This window comes from Magnolia sinica, chromosome 4 (assembly GCF_029962835.1).
Source record: "Magnolia sinica isolate HGM2019 chromosome 4, MsV1, whole genome shotgun sequence".
Lineage (NCBI taxonomy): Eukaryota > Viridiplantae > Streptophyta > Magnoliopsida > Magnoliales > Magnoliaceae > Magnolia > Magnolia sinica.
The window spans coordinates 102,845,899-102,864,431 of NC_080576.1; the positions used below are offsets into that span (position 1 = coordinate 102,845,899).

General features: G+C 41.9%; 2 protein-coding genes across 2 annotated transcripts in view; both read right to left on the bottom strand.

Moving 5' to 3' along the window:
• Nucleotides 1-1,047: 1,047 nt before the first annotated feature.
• The window catches only part of LOC131243569 (exocyst complex component EXO70H1-like), a 42,261-nt gene continuing 24,775 nt past the window's right edge, over nt 1,048-18,533 (bottom strand). Inside the window, exon 2 of the mRNA XM_058243025.1 lies at nt 1,048-1,138. The gene's annotated coding sequence lies outside the window, so the exon portion shown is untranslated. The remainder of the gene's footprint in view (nt 1,139-18,533) is intronic.
• LOC131244244 (exocyst complex component EXO70H1-like) lies at nt 1,442-3,343 on the bottom strand. Its single transcript, XM_058243880.1, has one exon. The coding sequence runs from the start codon at nt 3,341-3,343 to the stop codon at nt 1,442-1,444; it is 1,902 nt and encodes a 633-aa protein (XP_058099863.1).

An 18,533-nucleotide genomic window follows, 5' to 3' on the forward strand; every position in this document is an offset into this window, starting at 1 on the left:
CTTAAGTGGGCCATACTAATGAAAAGATTGGGAGAGATACCCATCCTTGATTTTTACATGGCCCACCGTGATGATCATGTGAAATCTACTCAAACCGTTCAATGTAACTTGTTGGACTATTTAACTAGTTGTGTGTGAGCATTTTTTTAATATATACATATAATGAAATACTCACTTGTGTACCAATTCTCACTAAAACTTTTGAACATTTTTTGATACGTGATGTGAACACAGAATCTGAACCTTATATGTGATGCATCACCCCATAAAACTTCTTATGCCTAACTTTTGACATGATCTAAAACTTTAGTAGGCCATGACAAAATAAAAGAGTTATCTCTCTTGATTTGCCTCTCTTTTTTTTTTATGACCCACTAAAGTTTTTGATCAGGTAGAAAGTTAGGCCTTAAAATTTTCATGAGGTGCCACATCACATGAACCGTTTGAATTTTGTGCCCATAATACATGCAAACGTGCACACGGGTGTTGATGCAAGGAGCGCAGGTGAGCATGGCTCTTTCTATGTTTATAGCCAGCGAACATAGATCCAAAAGTGTAAACGGAAAGCTGAAGTCGATCTCCTCTGGGTCGGTGAGATTTAAACCCAATCAGATCAGTACAGGTACTACGTACCCAGCCCAAACCTGTCCTTTGACAGTCAAAATAAGATCCGATTATGATAATATAGACGGTGAAGATTGAATGAAATTGGACCGGATGTGGGGTTCATTTAATGAGTGGCGTAGATGGTTTGCTAATAAAGTGGTGGCCCCACACAGGTAGCTGCATAACTTTAATACACAAGTGAGTTGCTTTTATATCCAGGTCTGTCCATGAACTGCCCTGTCCAATAAACAATAGTGTTTGGTTTCAAATATCATGATATTTCATTATAATTGCATTAATTAGACTCCTTAATCATGAAAATGAAATTTCGTGATATTTGGTGCAACCAAATGCACCCTTATAATTATTAATTATATTTTTAATTCGTAACAAAAGTAATTCAATATATAATTGCAATAAAATAAATAATAGTAAACAAACTCATTTTTAAGTGGCACCCAAACAGGCCTCACAGTCTGATATTTATCATTATTTCCCAGTATATTCACAATTCCCCCATAAAAACTCAAAACTCTACAAACTCAGCGACTCGGCCGAGTCAACTATACTAAGTCACTCACCTTTTATTATTGCGCACGAGCATCACCAAGGCCACTGGCTCGGGTAACATAAGAATCCTACCCACAGCTACACATCCCTCTACGAACCCCACCGCACATGTTTCCCTACCCCTAAAATCAATCCAGTCCGTTCATCAGCTGGGCCCCTGGTTGCACCTTGTTTGCCCACATGATAAGCGGACTCGTCTAACTTTTGAACAGGGCTCATACATAGTGGGCTCGGGCTGATGAACAGCCTAGATATTCTGCACGTGTCAATCCCGTGAGTAACCATTGCATCCCGGACCCGAAAGGCTCGACGAGTAAAACAATTCCGATAGGTAGGTCTCCAAATGGTCAGGAACAATGATATCCGTATCCTTCTCATGGCCCACCAAAAACCGATACTTCCAGTAAAATGCCCGATACGCCGTTAAAATCTTCTTCTTCACCGAAGCTTTCATCTCTTCTCTCATACTCCCATCCGGCACCACCCACTCCGTCTGGGCCCGGTATACGGCCCAAAAAGCGTGATTGAATCTCTGGAACACCTCCATTGCCGCGTCCCGCTCGATCACGACCGTTGGATCCTCCTGCAACGACGCCACCGCCTTACCCCACGTGGTGTTTTCGTAGCTCGCCACGTACAGGTGGAGCTTCGCGTCGTGCTTCGAGATCCAATCGTTGCCGAGGACGTAACGAAGATTGGACGATCGGATTTTGGTGACGATGTAGTGGAGATTATTCGCCAGGAAGAGATACGATAGACCGACGTCCTTGTAGAGCTCGGCCTTTCCGTCGAGCTTACAGAGGAGGACTAGTATCAGCCATGCGAATAGGACGGTGATCGAGGACAACGGGTCTTCCGCTGTGGGTGAATTCTCAATTAACAGCTCCGGTAATGGCGATTGTACTGGTAATGGCTGATTTGAATATACTTCAACGAGAGTTCCGCTGTAGTCGACGAGTGCGCAGACATAGTTCATGACGTTGTGGGTGAGCGGATGGATTCCGCCGCCCGGGACCGGCAATCGGCAATTGTCCTTCTGAAGTGCTGATTCGAAATCGCGTATCATGGTACGGACCACATCGCCGAGCTTGGCAACTGCGGTGGCAGCTTGCGAACGGACGGTGGATGTTGATTCGCAGGAGAAGATCGATTCGATGTCGGGAATGAGTTCGGAGAGGGTGTCGCAGAGATCTAGGATTGGGAATATCTTCTCCGGCAATTTTTTACATTTCGTCGCGACCGATTCTGGGAATGCGAACAGATCGACGGCAGCATCTTTCACAATTTCAGCAAAACAGGTTTCTTCGATCGCACCAGAGGCCGCGAAGACGTGATCGCAGAGAATCCGCTCACCGGAGAAGAGTGTTTTAACGGCGATTTTCGATGAATTCAACCAGATTTTGATCTTCGGCTCGGCGATATCCCAATTGAGCTTGTGGATTTGATGTGGGCCCAATCGTTCGAATCCGAGCGTGTGGAGCCCTTCATCGATGATCGATTTCCGCAGAGTTTTATAGATTTTGAGACATTCCTTTCCATAACCAGATGAGATCATGCATTCGGCAATTGATTGGACGTCTAACATTGCGGGCGACGAGAGCCGTTCGTTTTGTTGGATCGATTCGCGGGTAGTGAGGGAGTCCTCATCAGAGCCTGTGTCGGAGTAATCATAGTCCGATCCGATCGATCTTATCGATAAGCGGCCGGATATTGAGTCGGGATCCAGGTTGTCGCGATTAACGGACATGATATGGTAGAATTCCCGGCCGAGGCGGTCCATGGCAGTCTGCATGAGGGTTTGGGCACGCACCAGATTGTTGTGGGAGCTTGAATTTGAGCTTGATTCGGAGACGAAGAAGAGCATGGATTCCTGGAGTTTTTTGATGGCCGTGAGGAAATCCCGACCCTCTTGGTGATCGCCGTAGAATGGGGTGGGGTCCGCGGCGTGTTTGGCGATCACCGATTCGGCGGTTGCGATGTTATCCTCCATCATGGATTGGGAGAGTGTGTGGTGAGGATGGGGAGGAGTGGATGGGGATTTGTGAGGGGTGGAGGGGCATTTTGGGGAAGAAGAAGTAGAAGAGTGAAAGGAGGGAGAGGAGATGGAGGAAAAGGAGGATTTGAAGGAGTGGAGAATGGAGAGGGTGTTTGAGTTTTTGATTGGCATGTTTGGAAGGAAATGGATTGTAATTTGGAAAGATTGGGTTTTGGGAAGAGAGGAATAAGCTCTGCTTTGTTTGAGGGAGTTTGGCGAGGGGTTTAAATAGATTGGGATGGAGGGAAAAAGTTCCTTTCAGCAGAGGGGGGGAATTCTATGAACCTGGGGCGTAGGATGTGTATACAGTCCTTGGTTTTTTTTGGTCCCAACAAGTGGGGCCCATAGGCATTGTATGATACAATTGCCCGTCTCTGGAGGGTATACACCCGCTTTCAATTCTGGAAAGTGGGGCCCGTTTTTTGAAAATCTAGACCGTTGGTTTGTCGCATAAGAACATGAATGGATTTTGGCCAAAAAATCTCATTCGTCCGAACAATATTAAACTTTTGAATTGGGTATAAAAACAAACAGTTGATGAGAACGGTGCAATTCATAAGAATGAATCCCAAATATCAGCAGCTGGGGATTTTATGATGGGCCCACTTGTCAGAAAGGGTGTGGATGATGCAATTCCTCGTGGGGCCCATGGTTCAGTTGTCCATTGCTAGTGGGAAATACGGTAAACTGATCCCTGCGGTTGTTCTGTTGTGCCCCACAGTTGATCAACTACGCACCGTACAATCAGAACCCTACAATTTGGGGCCTACAAGTAGATGGTTCAGATGACAGCTAAAAACGGGTACAGAAGGGTCACTATGAGATAAAACGAAGACCCGAGGATTCTGTGGAAATCCTCGGGCGTAAGATCAAATAATTTTCGTTTATTAGCTGAGGTCGGGGTTTGATTACTGGTTAAGATGAGAAGTTTACTCACGACGAGTCTGCGCCTCTATTTCCATGAAATTGCATAAGGGATTTTGACCGTAGTGACCTTAAAGTTTGGGCAAATTACCTGCAACGCTACGAGGTTCCATATTTAACCAGAGTGGCCTTTGGACAAGCTTTTGAAAATTATTTATTCCAAAATGCCTTTGTTCTTTTTTCATTAGTTATATAGTTCTCTAAGGAATAAGAAGTTACGTCATATTTAATGCCAATAAAGTGATGCGTACATAACCTTACACCTGGGCAAGGATCAAACTCATGGGGCCCACCTTGATGTATGTATATAATTCATGCTGCCCATCCTTTTTGCCGTGTTATATTAGGGCTAGGGCCCAAATATCAGTCTGATTCAGAGATTGTGTGGGTTACATAATAGAAAATAATGGTGACAATGGAACCCACTGTTGAAACTTTCCAGACTCACTGTGATATTTGTTAGAAGTTGACATTGCTTAAGTTAGGACTTTTTGGGCCCACGTCGAGCTGGCTGACAAGGTGGACGGAACGGATCTCCCCATTGTTGGCCTTAGGCTATTGTACCAATGACTATCCTTTTATTTGGTAGTAAAGGAAGTGAACATGTAACAACCGCGACCCATATCACATGAGAACCACGACCCATATGGGCCCAAGTATGTGTATAATTCATGCTGCCATCCTTTGCCCGTGTCATTTTAGGGCTACGACCCATATTACATGACAACCATGACCCATTTCACATGCTAACCACGACCCATGCTAATAACTACGATCCATGACAACCACGACCCATTTAACATGACAACCACGATCCATATAACATGAAAACCATGACCCATGAAAACTACGACTCATATAATATAACAACCACGACTCCATCGGAATCTACGACCTATATGTAGTAACAACGATGACCAATATAACATGAGAACCACGACCATAATTAAAATACAATATGAATAACGGTTCTCTTCAACGAGCACCCAGTGAGCTGAAAAACTCCGTTGAGTCATGAATATTGGGCGTGTAATCTTAGAGGATATTCTTTACTACGATAGCTATTGATGCTATCAAAATATATTAGTTAATACAGATGTAAAGTGACACAATGCCATATATGAGGATATTCCTATGGTTGTTGGAAAGGACCCGGGAGTTGATCAGGAGCAATATGTAGGTCCAGTGGAGCACGTTGGGCTCCCGTAGTAATTGATAGATTCCTATTTTTAGCTTTTTGATAAACTTTAGTATTTAGTTTGTATAAGTTCTTTTTTAGGCAAACATCTTTAAAATTGTGTGGGATGATGGTTTGGAATCATATACTTAATGCATGGTTTACTTTACTGAGTATTTGGATGCTTGCTCTGATTATTAATAAGATTGCATGATTTAGAATTCCTAATTTTAAAGTTAACACTCGGACTACAAAATCCAGAATATCACAATGGGCCATAGGAAGGTTCCAACTGTGAACATCATTATCCTCACGGTTTCTTATGGTGTGGTTCATTTGATCTTTAGCTATGCTTCAAGTTTATCACTACAGCTTCCTTTGGTGTGGTCCACTGGAGCTATGGACCAGCCTCGTTCTTTGGGTCATAACGTAAAATGGTTTAATAAAAGCGATTAATGGCGTGGATAAAATACTTACATCACTTTAGGCCCCACAGAGCCCTGCCGAGACAGATTACCATTCGGGTGAGGGTAGGATGCAATCCGCGTCCATGTTGCACATACATTAAGGTGGGCCTCACAATTAGGAAAAGTTCCAACACGATGCTATCCGAGAAAAACCTAATGCACTCCATTGTTCCATCTGCGGTGTTGTGGCCTGCCCTCCATTTTTCAAGTGGTGCGCCATGATGTATACGTGAGATCCATCGTAACCATTAGGGGCCTATTTGGTCGGGCGGATTGAGTGGGATTAGGAAGGATGGGATCGTAATATCCCATCCGCTCGGTCCGCTCGTTTGTTTGGGCGTGCATATATACCACGAGATGACTGATATTTCGAGCGAAGTAGTCTTTGAGCTGAGGGATTGCGAAATCCCTCTTGGATATGCCGTCATCCCTTGCTGCCATCCTCGAGCCCATCCCATGACATTTCTCCCATCCAGTCGTATGGAACAACGGGATGGTTATTTTCAGACGGACATGGCCGCTCGAGTTGGCAGGAGTGAAATTCTTGGCGCGAACAGGTATGTCTACAAATACCTGTTAATTTGTGAGATGGTGGTCATCTTCGTCCCTATGACATCGATTTCAGGTGAGCAGAACGTTTGATTCAGACCCATTTCGCCCGAGGTACGCCTCCCTCTACGTCTGAATTGAAGCATCATTGTATTGATCTATTAATTTCTTCGATTTGATTTCGTAGTTTGATTTCACTATTAATGCTTTCCTAATGGGGGTTTTGCTTCCTGCATGTTAGGCCGACTATGGATTTATGATAGAAAATGAGGGTTTTGCTTCCTGCATGTTGTGATCCCTTGTTCCTTTTATTACAATGTCACATGAAGTTTTTTTATTGGGGGATTTTTGGGTGATTGCTGTCTATGGACTGTGCATGGTACCTGAGATGGGGCCCTGCATGTTCTGATTCGTGGGCCCTTTGATTTGAATGTCGAATGGATTTTTTAAGGGGGAATTTTTGGGGTTTTCTGTCTATGGACTGTGCATGGTACCTGAGCTAGTTTCCTGCATGCTGTGATGCATTGTTCCTTTGATTTCAATGTCAAATGGCTTGGGGGTTTGCTGTCTACGGACTGTGCATGGTACCTGAGATGGTCTCCTGCATGTTGTGATGTGTGTTCCTTTGATTTTAATGTCGAATGGATGCTTTTTTAGGGGAATTTTCCTTTTCAAACCATGGATGTGTCTCAGTTACTGTTATAGTTCCTATGTGCTAGGAGTTTAAAATATTAGTAGGCGGTCTCGATAGGGAAGAACATATATTGCATACTGATTTTTCTATTTCATTTTTTTTTTCTCTTGGCACATATTTAGTTTACATCAATAATTCACCACTGTTTCTTATGATATTGTGATGTATTTGGAGTGGTTATGTTTCCTTATGCTATTGGTGATGTTTTTGTGGCCTTCACATCAGTAATTCACCACAGTTTCTTATGCTATTGGTGATGTATTTGGAGTGGTTACATTTTCTTATGCTATTGGTGATGTATTTGTGGCCCATATGTAGTTTACATCAGTAAGTCACCCCTGCAAAGGGTACATTTCCAGCTACATGTCCTTCATTCATCCTGGGACATGTAATGGTTGGCTTGGAATGGCATTGCCTTCACGAATGCTACATTTTGCCCATGCCAGTAATGGCATTGCCCTCATTTATGGCAAAGCAATAGGTTACAGTATGTTTTGTATATTAGCCCAATCAAAATTGTTCATTCCCAACTCCATGCCTTTCACTCCTCCTAAGACAGGAACTGGCTGGCTTGGAATGACTTTGCCTTCATGAATGTGATAAGAAACCCATGCCAATAATGACATTGCCCTCATTTTAGGCAAAGCAACAGGCTATGATTTCTTGATGTACATTCTTTATCCATGAGGTATTGGTAATGTATTTTGCTGTAAAGTGTGTCTATTTCCATGCTCTAATGAAATGTCACTTCTCACATATATTTAGCAAGTCAGAGATTGTTTCTAGACATACAGAGATTGGTTCATCTCCTTCATGCTCATGTCCTTGGCTATGTGAGCTGTGATGCCTTTTTTGTGAAATGGGTCTGGCCATCATAATGCTAGTTTGGAATGTTTCTGATTGTCATTTTTACTTTCGTACACTTTTCATTTTTTAAAGAGTGATTTTGTTATTACTACACTTCTTAATTGCTGTGTAAAGTATATATTATATTCATGACTGAGGTGGGCAGAACATACATTACATACAGAATTGTTTTTTGTCCCCATATGTCTGTTAAATTAGTAAGTCACCACTGTTTCTTATGCTGTGGTCCTTATAAGATTTCAATGACTATTAGTTTTGACCCTGAACTGAAAATCAGAAGTAGATTCTCCTGCCTTTTCACAGATAACCGTAGGCAGGCAAGCAAGCAAGCACTCTCTTTCTCTCAATCTCTCTGTCTCTATTTTATTCTCAATGACTTCTGATTTTGATTTTTTATTTTTAAATTCTGGCTACTGATGAAATTGCCGTAGAGAAGTTCTTAAATTCTTCATTAAATGATGGGAAGAGAAAAATCTTGATTAGGGATCGTTTGGATGCCTGTAAATGGGGTTATAATTTACAGGTAAATGGTTTACATTCTGTGTTTGGATGCTGAAAAATGTCGTATACAGGTTTTAGCCCCATTTGATTTTCAGGCTCTCCATTTGAAAAGGCCGAGCAAAGAGTTCTAGGTGAATAGGACTATGCCAAATTTAAATTTAAATGCAGAATTAGGAAAAACTAAATAAAGATAGCACTTATCAATCCCACAAAGCAGAAATAAATAGCAACCTCAAATGTACAAGTATTGAGAGGTTGATACAGATGTTGTTCTAAGGACAACCTTACACCAAAAACCAATGGCTTATGGTAGGACAACCTGATTTCTAAAACGGTTTGTGTATCAAAATTCCAAACCAATACAGAGGAAAATAAATATAGCAAAGAAAATAAACTAAGCTATTATAGCATTCCCACAATTGTATAAAACATATTACAACATTCTCCACAAAGGCTTAAAGAGAAATTACAACATTCACACAAAGCCACAATCAACCAACCACCACTACACTAGATATTATAGTGGTTCGCTTGTGTGTACACCAACTATTAAAAAACAGCCACACAACTACTCCACTCCCAATATCCTCTCCCTCGGGATATTGGCTTTCACTATGAAATAGGTTTTTCAAGGTTCACCTAAAACCTTCACAATTGTGTCTTTCAAGTGGGCTTTAATAATTCAAAAACCCACACTCTGAGATTTTTTAGATCACCTCAGACAAACCAAAAAGAGATTTTTCCTGGCACAACCTCAAAAACTAAAGAGAGATTTATAAAAATGCAAATATACTTATCTAGATATTCTTCTTTGATGAAGCCTAGTAGAACCAATTCGAAGTAGATGTTCAATATAGATGTTCAATGTCCAAACTCACTTATGAGAGGGTTCTAAATGATTTTTAGATTAAATCACTTTGGGCTAGCTTGATTTGATTTTGATCTCAAGAAAGGGAAAAAACTTAAATCCCTTCTTCAAATAAGATTAAAATAAAGAACTCAAAATCAAATACAAAATGCTAATTAAAAGAGAATATTAAACGAGCACAATATAACTTAGGAATATCACAAACTTATCTCTCAGAATGGTGTCTTGATTTTGCTTGAATGACTTACCAAACTCTAAAATTCGTGCTCTATTTATAAGTAAAAAAACTGTTCACTCGATTGGCCTAGAGGGTAGCTCGACTGGTCGAAGGATGTTGAGGGTCAAATATTGCATATTAGACCCCAGTTATTACTTGGATCTACAAGCATAATTCCGTTTAAGGGCTGATTTAATCATGTTTGTGATACAGGGCGTATCTACGAGTCTGGACTGGGAAAGGGTACTAAAGGCATGGATTTAACGGTCTGAAAGCACCAGAGCATGGGACGGACCCTAGGAGACCAAGATCGACAGATTTGCATGCCAGGGATCCAAGAAAATCGAGAAATTGAAGCTCAAGTGGCCTGAAAAGTGTCCAGAATGCAAGATCATAGGGCCCCACCGAGAGTCCAGCGCCGATAGTCTCAGGCCCTGTTTACGCAGGCCGCGCGCACCCGGCCAATCAGGGCCATTCTGTGATCAGCGGGCTACTCTCTGATGCGATTAGAACCGTGAAAACTCATCCCAGGGGACAACCGACCAATGCCAAGAAGTCTGGCCGGATCGGATCATGCAAAAAGCCCTGCTTTGTTGAGTTTCATTCTTACCAAGAAGCTGTCGTGTTCTTGTTTCGCACGCGGTTGCGAAAGAAGCTGCGAAAGCTTCACTGATTCTTCGTTGCGTAAAGTAGGCTCCAGCACCAACCTCCTGGCTATATAAGAGGAGGAGACAGGGAGCAAGAGGGGGCAGTTTTTGTTTTGGCAGCGTGAGGAGGAAAGGAAAAAAAAAGAAGAAAAGAAGAAAGAGTGCTGGACGTGGCTTGGGTTGCTGGCAGCGGTTGGAAAGAAGACAAATCTGAGGTGAAGCAGCAGAAGAGGACGTGGAGCACATGAGCTGAAAGAGAGAGATTTGGTTCTTCCTCTATTCTTTCTCTTTTTATTTTAAATCTAGTCGCATCATGCCCATGTGTGGCTAAACCTCTTAGCTAGGGCTAAGAGGTGAAGCTTGTAACCTGATGGGAGAAACTTTGCTTGTGCCTATTGTTTAGATGGACTGATATTGATTTTTTGTTCAAACTAAAAAGAATACTTTCAGTTATTTTTAAGGGTTTGTTGTGACTGAAATTACAATGGATCTGCAATGATTTTGAATATTTGTTTCCCTTTTTATGTTTATGAAGTCAGGAAGCCCTGTTATTCATCATTGCTCCATGGGCATGGTAGGATGACAGTACCTTTTCTGATCCTCATACATTGTTGATTGGTTGGTAATTAGTTTAATCCTGTTGTTTGCTTTGTCTCCTGGGCATGGTTAGATGATGGAATCCATTCTAATTCATATACCTTTCACTTCTTGAAAACTATATCAAAGGAAGTTTAGTTAATTCTCATGATTTCTGAAGCAGGCATAATTTCTCCCTGATCTCTACAAGTGGATCCTCTGAATCCCTAGTTTCCTTCCTCTGAATTCCTTAAAGCTTTAGATAATTGTTCCACAATTATTTCTTAAATTCTACTTGGTTTAGATCACATCTTAGTCTATTTCTAGTTCTACTTGGTTTCAGATAACGTACAGGTATCAGTCCCTGTGGATTCGACCTCGGTCTTACCGAGTTTATTACTACATCACAACCTTGCACTTGGGGTGTGAACAAAGGACCAACAAGAATTCAAAATTTTGGTTACGATAAGATAAGATAGATCCTCGACTGGTCGAGTGGAACCCTGAAAGGTTGCTAGACTTTGAGTCGATCCTACTCGACTGGTCGAGCAGTCACCAGGACTGGTTGAGGGTCTAACATAAATTCTGAAAATCTACAACAAACCTTGGATTGGTCGAGAAAATTCTTAGACTGGTCGAGCCAGTACTTGGACTAGTCGAACATAAGGTAGGACTAGTCGAGAAAAAGTCTATAAAATTATATCATGACTCAAAATAAGAATGTAATCAGTATGACCTAACCTATGGTCAATTTAGGGTCATTCATACCTTATAGGTGAAAATTGAACATTGAAATATCGTTCGCTTCGGTTAATAGTTTATCTTGAAGTACTTGAAGCTTGTCATTGTATATTCGAAGATGAGCTTGGAATAGTGACCTTGTGACTTTGAGTTTCAACTTGAGAAGATTACTTGAGCTTGAATTCTTTAAGTAAAGTACATTGTCTTGATATAATTGAAACTTGAAAACTTGATCTAGCACTTGATGTTGTACTTGAATCTCTTATTCTTGTACTTGAAGTTTTTGATGTAGAGTCTCTTGTTCTTGTACTTGAATGTAGGTAAGGATGATATACAGTTGAGCTATACAAGATATAGATTCCAAGGGGTTTTGGCACTACAAAATTTGACAAATCTAGGAGCTAGATAAGATAAGCAAAGGGTATGTCACTGTGACCTGGATGGAGACGAAACTAAATCATAATATAACAGATAAGCGATGGAAGACACACAGAGACTCCGGTAACAATATAATGAAGAATACGAGCCATGAATGTAGTAAGATCGGTTTTGTTACCAGATCGAGGGTAGACATTTGAAATGAAAATCCGATGGAGAAACCTGTATTTGGGTAACATAAACTTAGAGGCGAGCGCATTCCTAGTACTCCATTCCGCATCCATATTACATAAAACTCTAGTGACTATTCTCTTCTCAGATTCAGACGGTTTTGCTACAAGTATATGAATGGGAATACCGTCATCATTGACTGGTATATCCATTAACCCGAAAATTAAGTGACGGTCCACTTCAATTGGACCTTCTTTGGTTGTAATTATAAACGTTAGATTCTCAGTAGAGAAGTCACTAATGCAAGCAAACATAGCCTGCGCAATGGAGCGGTATGCCGGTCCGCCCCAATGTAAAATGTTATCATATCCTATGGATTGAAGGAGAGAAACAATGCCAAATGGTGCCAAAGGAATAGGATTAACAGTCTGTTCAACTATCACGTTGCGTAAGCGAATATCCTGCACATACGCGGGATCTTCCTCGGGTGACCAAAGATGACACACTGTGATAGGAGCGAAACGAGAAGAAGAGGGACCACGTGATCCTTTCTTCTTGTTTCTACTCACCATTGCAACAAAGAAATCAAGAAATACAAAAATTACAAAGGAGGCAAGAAGGGTTTCTAGTACATCAAATTTTTTGATAGAAAACCCATGAAACAATCATAAAGCTTGAAATAAACCACTGTTCACTCCCCAAGTATAGGGTTGTGATGTAGTAATAAACTCGGTAAGACCGAGGTCGAATCCACAGGGACTGATACCTGTACGTTATATGAAACCAAGTAGAACTAGAACTAGACTAAGATGCTATCTAAATCAAATAAAATTTAGGGAATAATTGTGGAATAATTATCTAAAACTTTAAGGAATTCAGAGGAAGGGAACTAGGGTTTCAGAGGATCCACTTGGAGAGATCAGGGAGATCTTATGCTCGCATATGGAATTCAAACTGAACTTACTTGATTTGGTTTTCAAGAGACGAAAGGTATATGAATTAGAATGGATTCCATCATCTAACCATGCCCAGGAGACAAAGCAAACAACAAAATTAAACTAATTACCAACTAATCAACCATGTATGAGGATCAGGAAGGGTACTGTCATCCTACCATGCCCGTGGGACAATGGTGAACGACAGGGCTTCCTGACTTTACAAACATGAAAAGGGGAAAAAGTAATACTCAAAATCATCGCAGATCCATTGTAATTTTAGTCACAACAGACCATTAAAGACAAAAAGTACATTCCCAGAATAAGATTAAATCAACATCAATTCAGTTTAAACAAAGGCGCAAGCGGAGACTTATCCCATCACGCTACAAGCTTCACCTCTTAGCCCTAGCTAAGAGGTTTAGCCACTCATGATTGGCCTAAACCCAAAACAAATAGAAAGGAAAAGAAAATGAAAAAGAGAATAAAATGAAGAAAAATTCCTTATCTTTTCTCTCTCATCTTCTCTCCCTGTCTTCTTTTCTTCTGTCTGTCCTCCAATCCTCAAAACGCTGCCAGCCTTTCCGCACTTCCTGGAGAACAACCACCGTCCAGCCGCACTCCTCTCGTGCACAGCAGCAACTCTCCACGTCCCTGTCTTTCTCCCAAGCCGTGCACAGCAGCAGAACCTCTCCCCGAACCTGTTTCTCTCTCTCCCCTTTTACGTCTTCTTATACAGGACTGTCGTCCGGGAGTCCTACCCGGAATAGGGTGCGAAGACACTCTTCTTTACGCAGCCAGGCGCGGCAGCAGCGTGCGCAGCAGCAGAAACGCAAAAGCATCTTGTGTTCGGACAGAGATTTCGAACGACTGATTGTCCAAAAGCAGAATTGGACTTCTTGGAGGTGGTTATATCAGACCTTACACAGGATTGGACGGTCTGGATCATGCATCCGACCATCATCATGGATGCATAACGGCCCGAGAAGGCCGGGCGGCTTCCGGTTTTCACGGACATACGCAAGCAGAGCAGGCGCTGGTGCGTGGTGGGGCCCACTTTACTGGTGTTTTTGGAAATCCATGCCGTCCATTGAGCTTGCAGTCGAATTTCGGTGCAGAGGGAGATGTTTTTTTCTTCCGATACTGTGGCCCATAAGAGTTTTCTCACTGCCGTCCATCTGACGTTTAACAGGTGGGAACTTGCAAAGTCTTGCATGGTCTCGAAATATCATGTAGGTAAGGGTCGTGGCCACCTCCTGAAGTACTTGGACGGTTTGGATCATCAATATGAACAATGGGTGGGGCCCACAGGCCAAAAACAGACGGACAGCGGGTGCGCGCTGTCTCTGTTGAGGAGATGGATCGGGTCAGCGCCTGCTGACCGGTCCAGTTCTTCCGGTGCACAACGAGTGTGCATGCACTTGTGTTCGTGCGATGTACATGTGGCTTCATTGTGATGGTTTGTGAGAAATCCGTTCCGTCCATCAGTTTTGTCAGCTCATTTCAACTGTTGAGACCAAGAATGGAGAATATCCAGATATCAGGTGGGCCCCACTTAAGAATTTAAGGGGCTGATCTGTCCGTTGGGCCACTTTCATAGTGATCCAGGGGCTGAAATTTTACGTGTACGGTTTATTTATGGTCCTCAAGCCACGTGTGAAGTTTCGAACTGATCAGATGGTGGGAACCCTATGATCTTGCATTTTGGACACTTTTCAGGCCACTTGAGCTTCGATTCCTCGATTTCCGCGGACCCTTGGTGTATAATTTCGTCGCTCTTGGTCTTTTGGAGTCCGTCCCCTGCTTTAGTGTCATCAGATCGGTAAATCCATGCTTTTTAGTGTCCTTTCCCAGTCCAAGCTCATGAAGACGCCCTGCATCACAAATTCAATTAAATTAGGCTATTAAACAGTGTCATGCTTGTAAATCCATGCAATAAATGGGTCTGATATGCAATATTTGACCCTCAACACAACCCCCAACCAGCATTTTGCTAGTCCCGAGCAAAGTATGCGAAAAATAAGTTGATAATTACAGGAGAATTTCTATGAACTCGAGTGATTTTGGAAAACAATCTAGATATTCAGAATTCAACAATTCATGAATGTTGGGCCTTACTCTCTCCTAGACTCAAACACACGATAAACTTCATTCAAAGTATTAGTCCCTTAATTAGAAATAATCCTAAACATTGAGTTCCACAGATGTAAAGTGTAATCCCAACTTCCAACATTAATATTCAATTCTTTATTTCAGGATATCGTTGGTAATCAACAAGAGGATTCATAATAACCAAAGCTTGCCTCAAGGATCATCTTTTCATTCCTTCAGTTTTTTTTTTTTTTTTTTTTTTTACACTGAAAACAAAGAAGGGGAATGAAGTCCACACTTATAGGGAGCAAACCTATAGTGAAGATTCTTTGCCTAACCTTTTTCAACGGTATCTCTTCCTTTTAATTGATCTTGACTGGCAATTGTTCAAGTTGGTTCCTTCTATGCTTACTGATTCCCAAATTAACCCTTCAATTTTAAACTGAAATCTTGATGTGTAAGCGAGATGTGACATGTGAAATCATGACTCAATCAATGTTTACAAATTCTAATCATGGATTAATAATTAAACTTAACTGTGGAATCTAACGAGTAACTGAATCCAAGAGCAGTAAATCACCAACATTCCATATCCTGTGATTCTAAATCAAAGATGGTTGTCAAATCACTTTGAGTTCACCAGAAAGTCCAGAAAAAATTTAAAAATTTTCACACTTCACACTTTTGCTCAAGATGAAAAAACACTGATTAAGTAACCTAACCCCCAACTTAAAAGCTACATTGTCCTCAATGTAAAGGATATGAGTATGGAATGCGCATAGGACAACAAAAGTAAAGAAAAAGTGACGGGAAGATAGTACCTGGATGATGAATCGTGAGAGACTTTCCAAGAGATCGCAGCATGGAATCCGGTCAGCATGAGAGAGAAAGTGACACAAAACTAACAAAAATAAAATCCTACCTATACCACTTTCGCAGGTGCTCTCGATTGCATTTAGCGCATGCAACAAGCCTTTAAACCCCTAGGTTACCCCTAGTGGACGAGTTGTAGTCTCGTGAGGGTTTGCAGTAATGTTACCCACAAACATTGAACTGACTAATGAAAAAAATGACATGAAATGAAGAACTGGGTTGCCTCCCAGGAGCGCTAAGTTTACCGTCTTCAGCTAGACAAATAAAGCAACTACCCTAGACCTAAGAAAACACGAAACCTACCTATACCTCCATCAGACTAGGAGATCAATCCTGGTAAACAGGATCAGTCAGAGGCATGGACATGTCCTCTGAATCAAATTTCTCGACAAATGGTTTCAATCGATGGCCATTGACTTTAAATTCCTTGCCATTGTCGGGATCTCTTATCTCAACGGCCCCATGCGGAAAAACAGTGACAACAATATAAGGACCGGTCCAACGAGATCGAAGCTTACCCGGAAAGAGATGTAATCGAGAATTGTACAAAAGGACCTTCTGACCCGGCGTGAATGATTTTCGCGAAATGTGTTGGTCATGAAATGCTTTCATCCTGTCCTTGTAAATTCTCGAATTATCGTACGCATCATTCCGGATTTCCTCCAATTCATTCAATTGAAGTTTGCGTAGCGAGCCAGCGTTGTCCAGATTGAAATTAAGATTTTTGATCGCCCAGTCCGGTCTATGTTCCAGCTCCACAGGCAAGTGACAAGCCTTCCCATAGACAAGTCTAAAGGGAGACATTCCAATAGGAGTTTTAAATGCAGTACGGTATGCCCATAAGGCATCGGTCAATCGGATTGACCAATCCTTACGATCTGGGTTGACCGTTTTCTCCAAAATGTGTTTGATCTCCCTATTGGAAATCTCAGCTTGTCCACTTGTTTGAGGATGGTATGGGGTGCTCACCTTATGAGAGATACCGTATTTCTTCATTAAGCTCTCGAATGGTCTATTACAAAAGTGTGAGCCCCCATCACTAATGATGGCTCGAGGCGTTCCGAATCGAGAAAGGATGTTCTCTTTCAGGAATTTAATGATCGTGCGCGGAATCGCTTCAACCCATTTAGTGACATAATCCACGGCGAGCAAAATATACAGATTTCCAAACGATTGGGGGAATGGTCCCATGAAATTGATGCCCCAGCAATCGAATGCTTCAATGATAAGGATGGGATTCAAAGGCATCATATTTCGACGGGACAACGCTCCCAATTTCTGACAACGCTCACAAGCTTTGCAAAACTCATGAGTGTCCCTGAACATAGTGGGCCAGTAAAAGCCACACTGCAGAATCTTGGCCGTGGTCTTTTTAGCAGAAAAGTGACCTCCACAGGCCTCTGAGTGACAGAAGGAGATGACGCTCTGATGCTCATCGTCTGGTACACATCTCCTTAGAATTTGGTCTGGGCAATATTTAAATAAGTAAGGATCATCCCAGAAAAAGTTGCGCACCTCGGTGAAAAATTTCTTCTTATCTTGCGCAGTCCACTGTGTTAGTATAGAACCTGTGATAAGAAAATTAGCAATATTAGCGAACCAAGGTGAATGGGAGACTCTAAACAATTGTTCCTCAGGGAACATGTCATTGATATGGGTTGTCTCAAGGGAATCAGAGGTATTAAGGCGAGAAAGGTGATCGGCCACTACGTTCTCTACTCCCTTTTTATCTTTAATTTCCAAATCAAATTCTTGGAGTAGAAGGATCCATCTTATCAAGCGGGGCTTAGAATCATTCTTAGAAAGAAGATACTTCAGTGCCGCATGATCTGTATAGATAATGATCTTGGATCCGATCAAGTAGGACCTAAATTTGTCCAAGGCGAACACTACAGCTAAGAGTTCCTTTTCCGTAGTCGAGTAGTTCACGGCGGAATTTAAAGTTCTACTTGCGTAATGAATGACGTAGGGCCGCTTATCTTTTCTCGGCCTAGAACCGCCCCAAGAGCATAATCGAAGCGTTGCACATAAGCTCAAAAGGAAGGTTCCATCGGGTGGCCGCATGATAGGTGCGATGGTTAATGTGCCTTTAAGCTTGGTGAAAGCTTCCTGGCATTGCTCACTCCACTTGGTTTTAACATCCTTTTGAAGAAGATTACATAAAGGATGAGAGAGGAGACTAAAGTCCTTTATGAATCGCCTGTAAAATCCTGCCTGTCCTAAGAAGGATCGCACGTCTCTGATGTTCTTGGGTGGAGGTAGGTTAGAGATAAGATCAATTTTTGCCTTATCTACCTCGATTCCTTTGAACGAGATGATATGCCCAAGGACAATTTCCTTCTGAACCATGAAATGACACTTCTCCCAATTAAGTACCAAGTTCTTTTCTTCACATCTTTTCAGCACACATTTAAGACTTTCCAAGCACTTGCTGAAAGATGGACCGTAAACAGAGAAATCGTCCATGAAGACCTCTAGATATTGCCCCACCATATCAGAAAAGATACTAAGCATACATCGCTGAAAGGTGGCAGGGGCATTACATAGTCCGAATGGCATCCTTCGATAGGCAAAGGTGCCGTAGGGACATGTAAATGTGGTCTTTTCCTGGTCTTCAGGGGCTATCTCTATCTGGTTGTAGCCTGA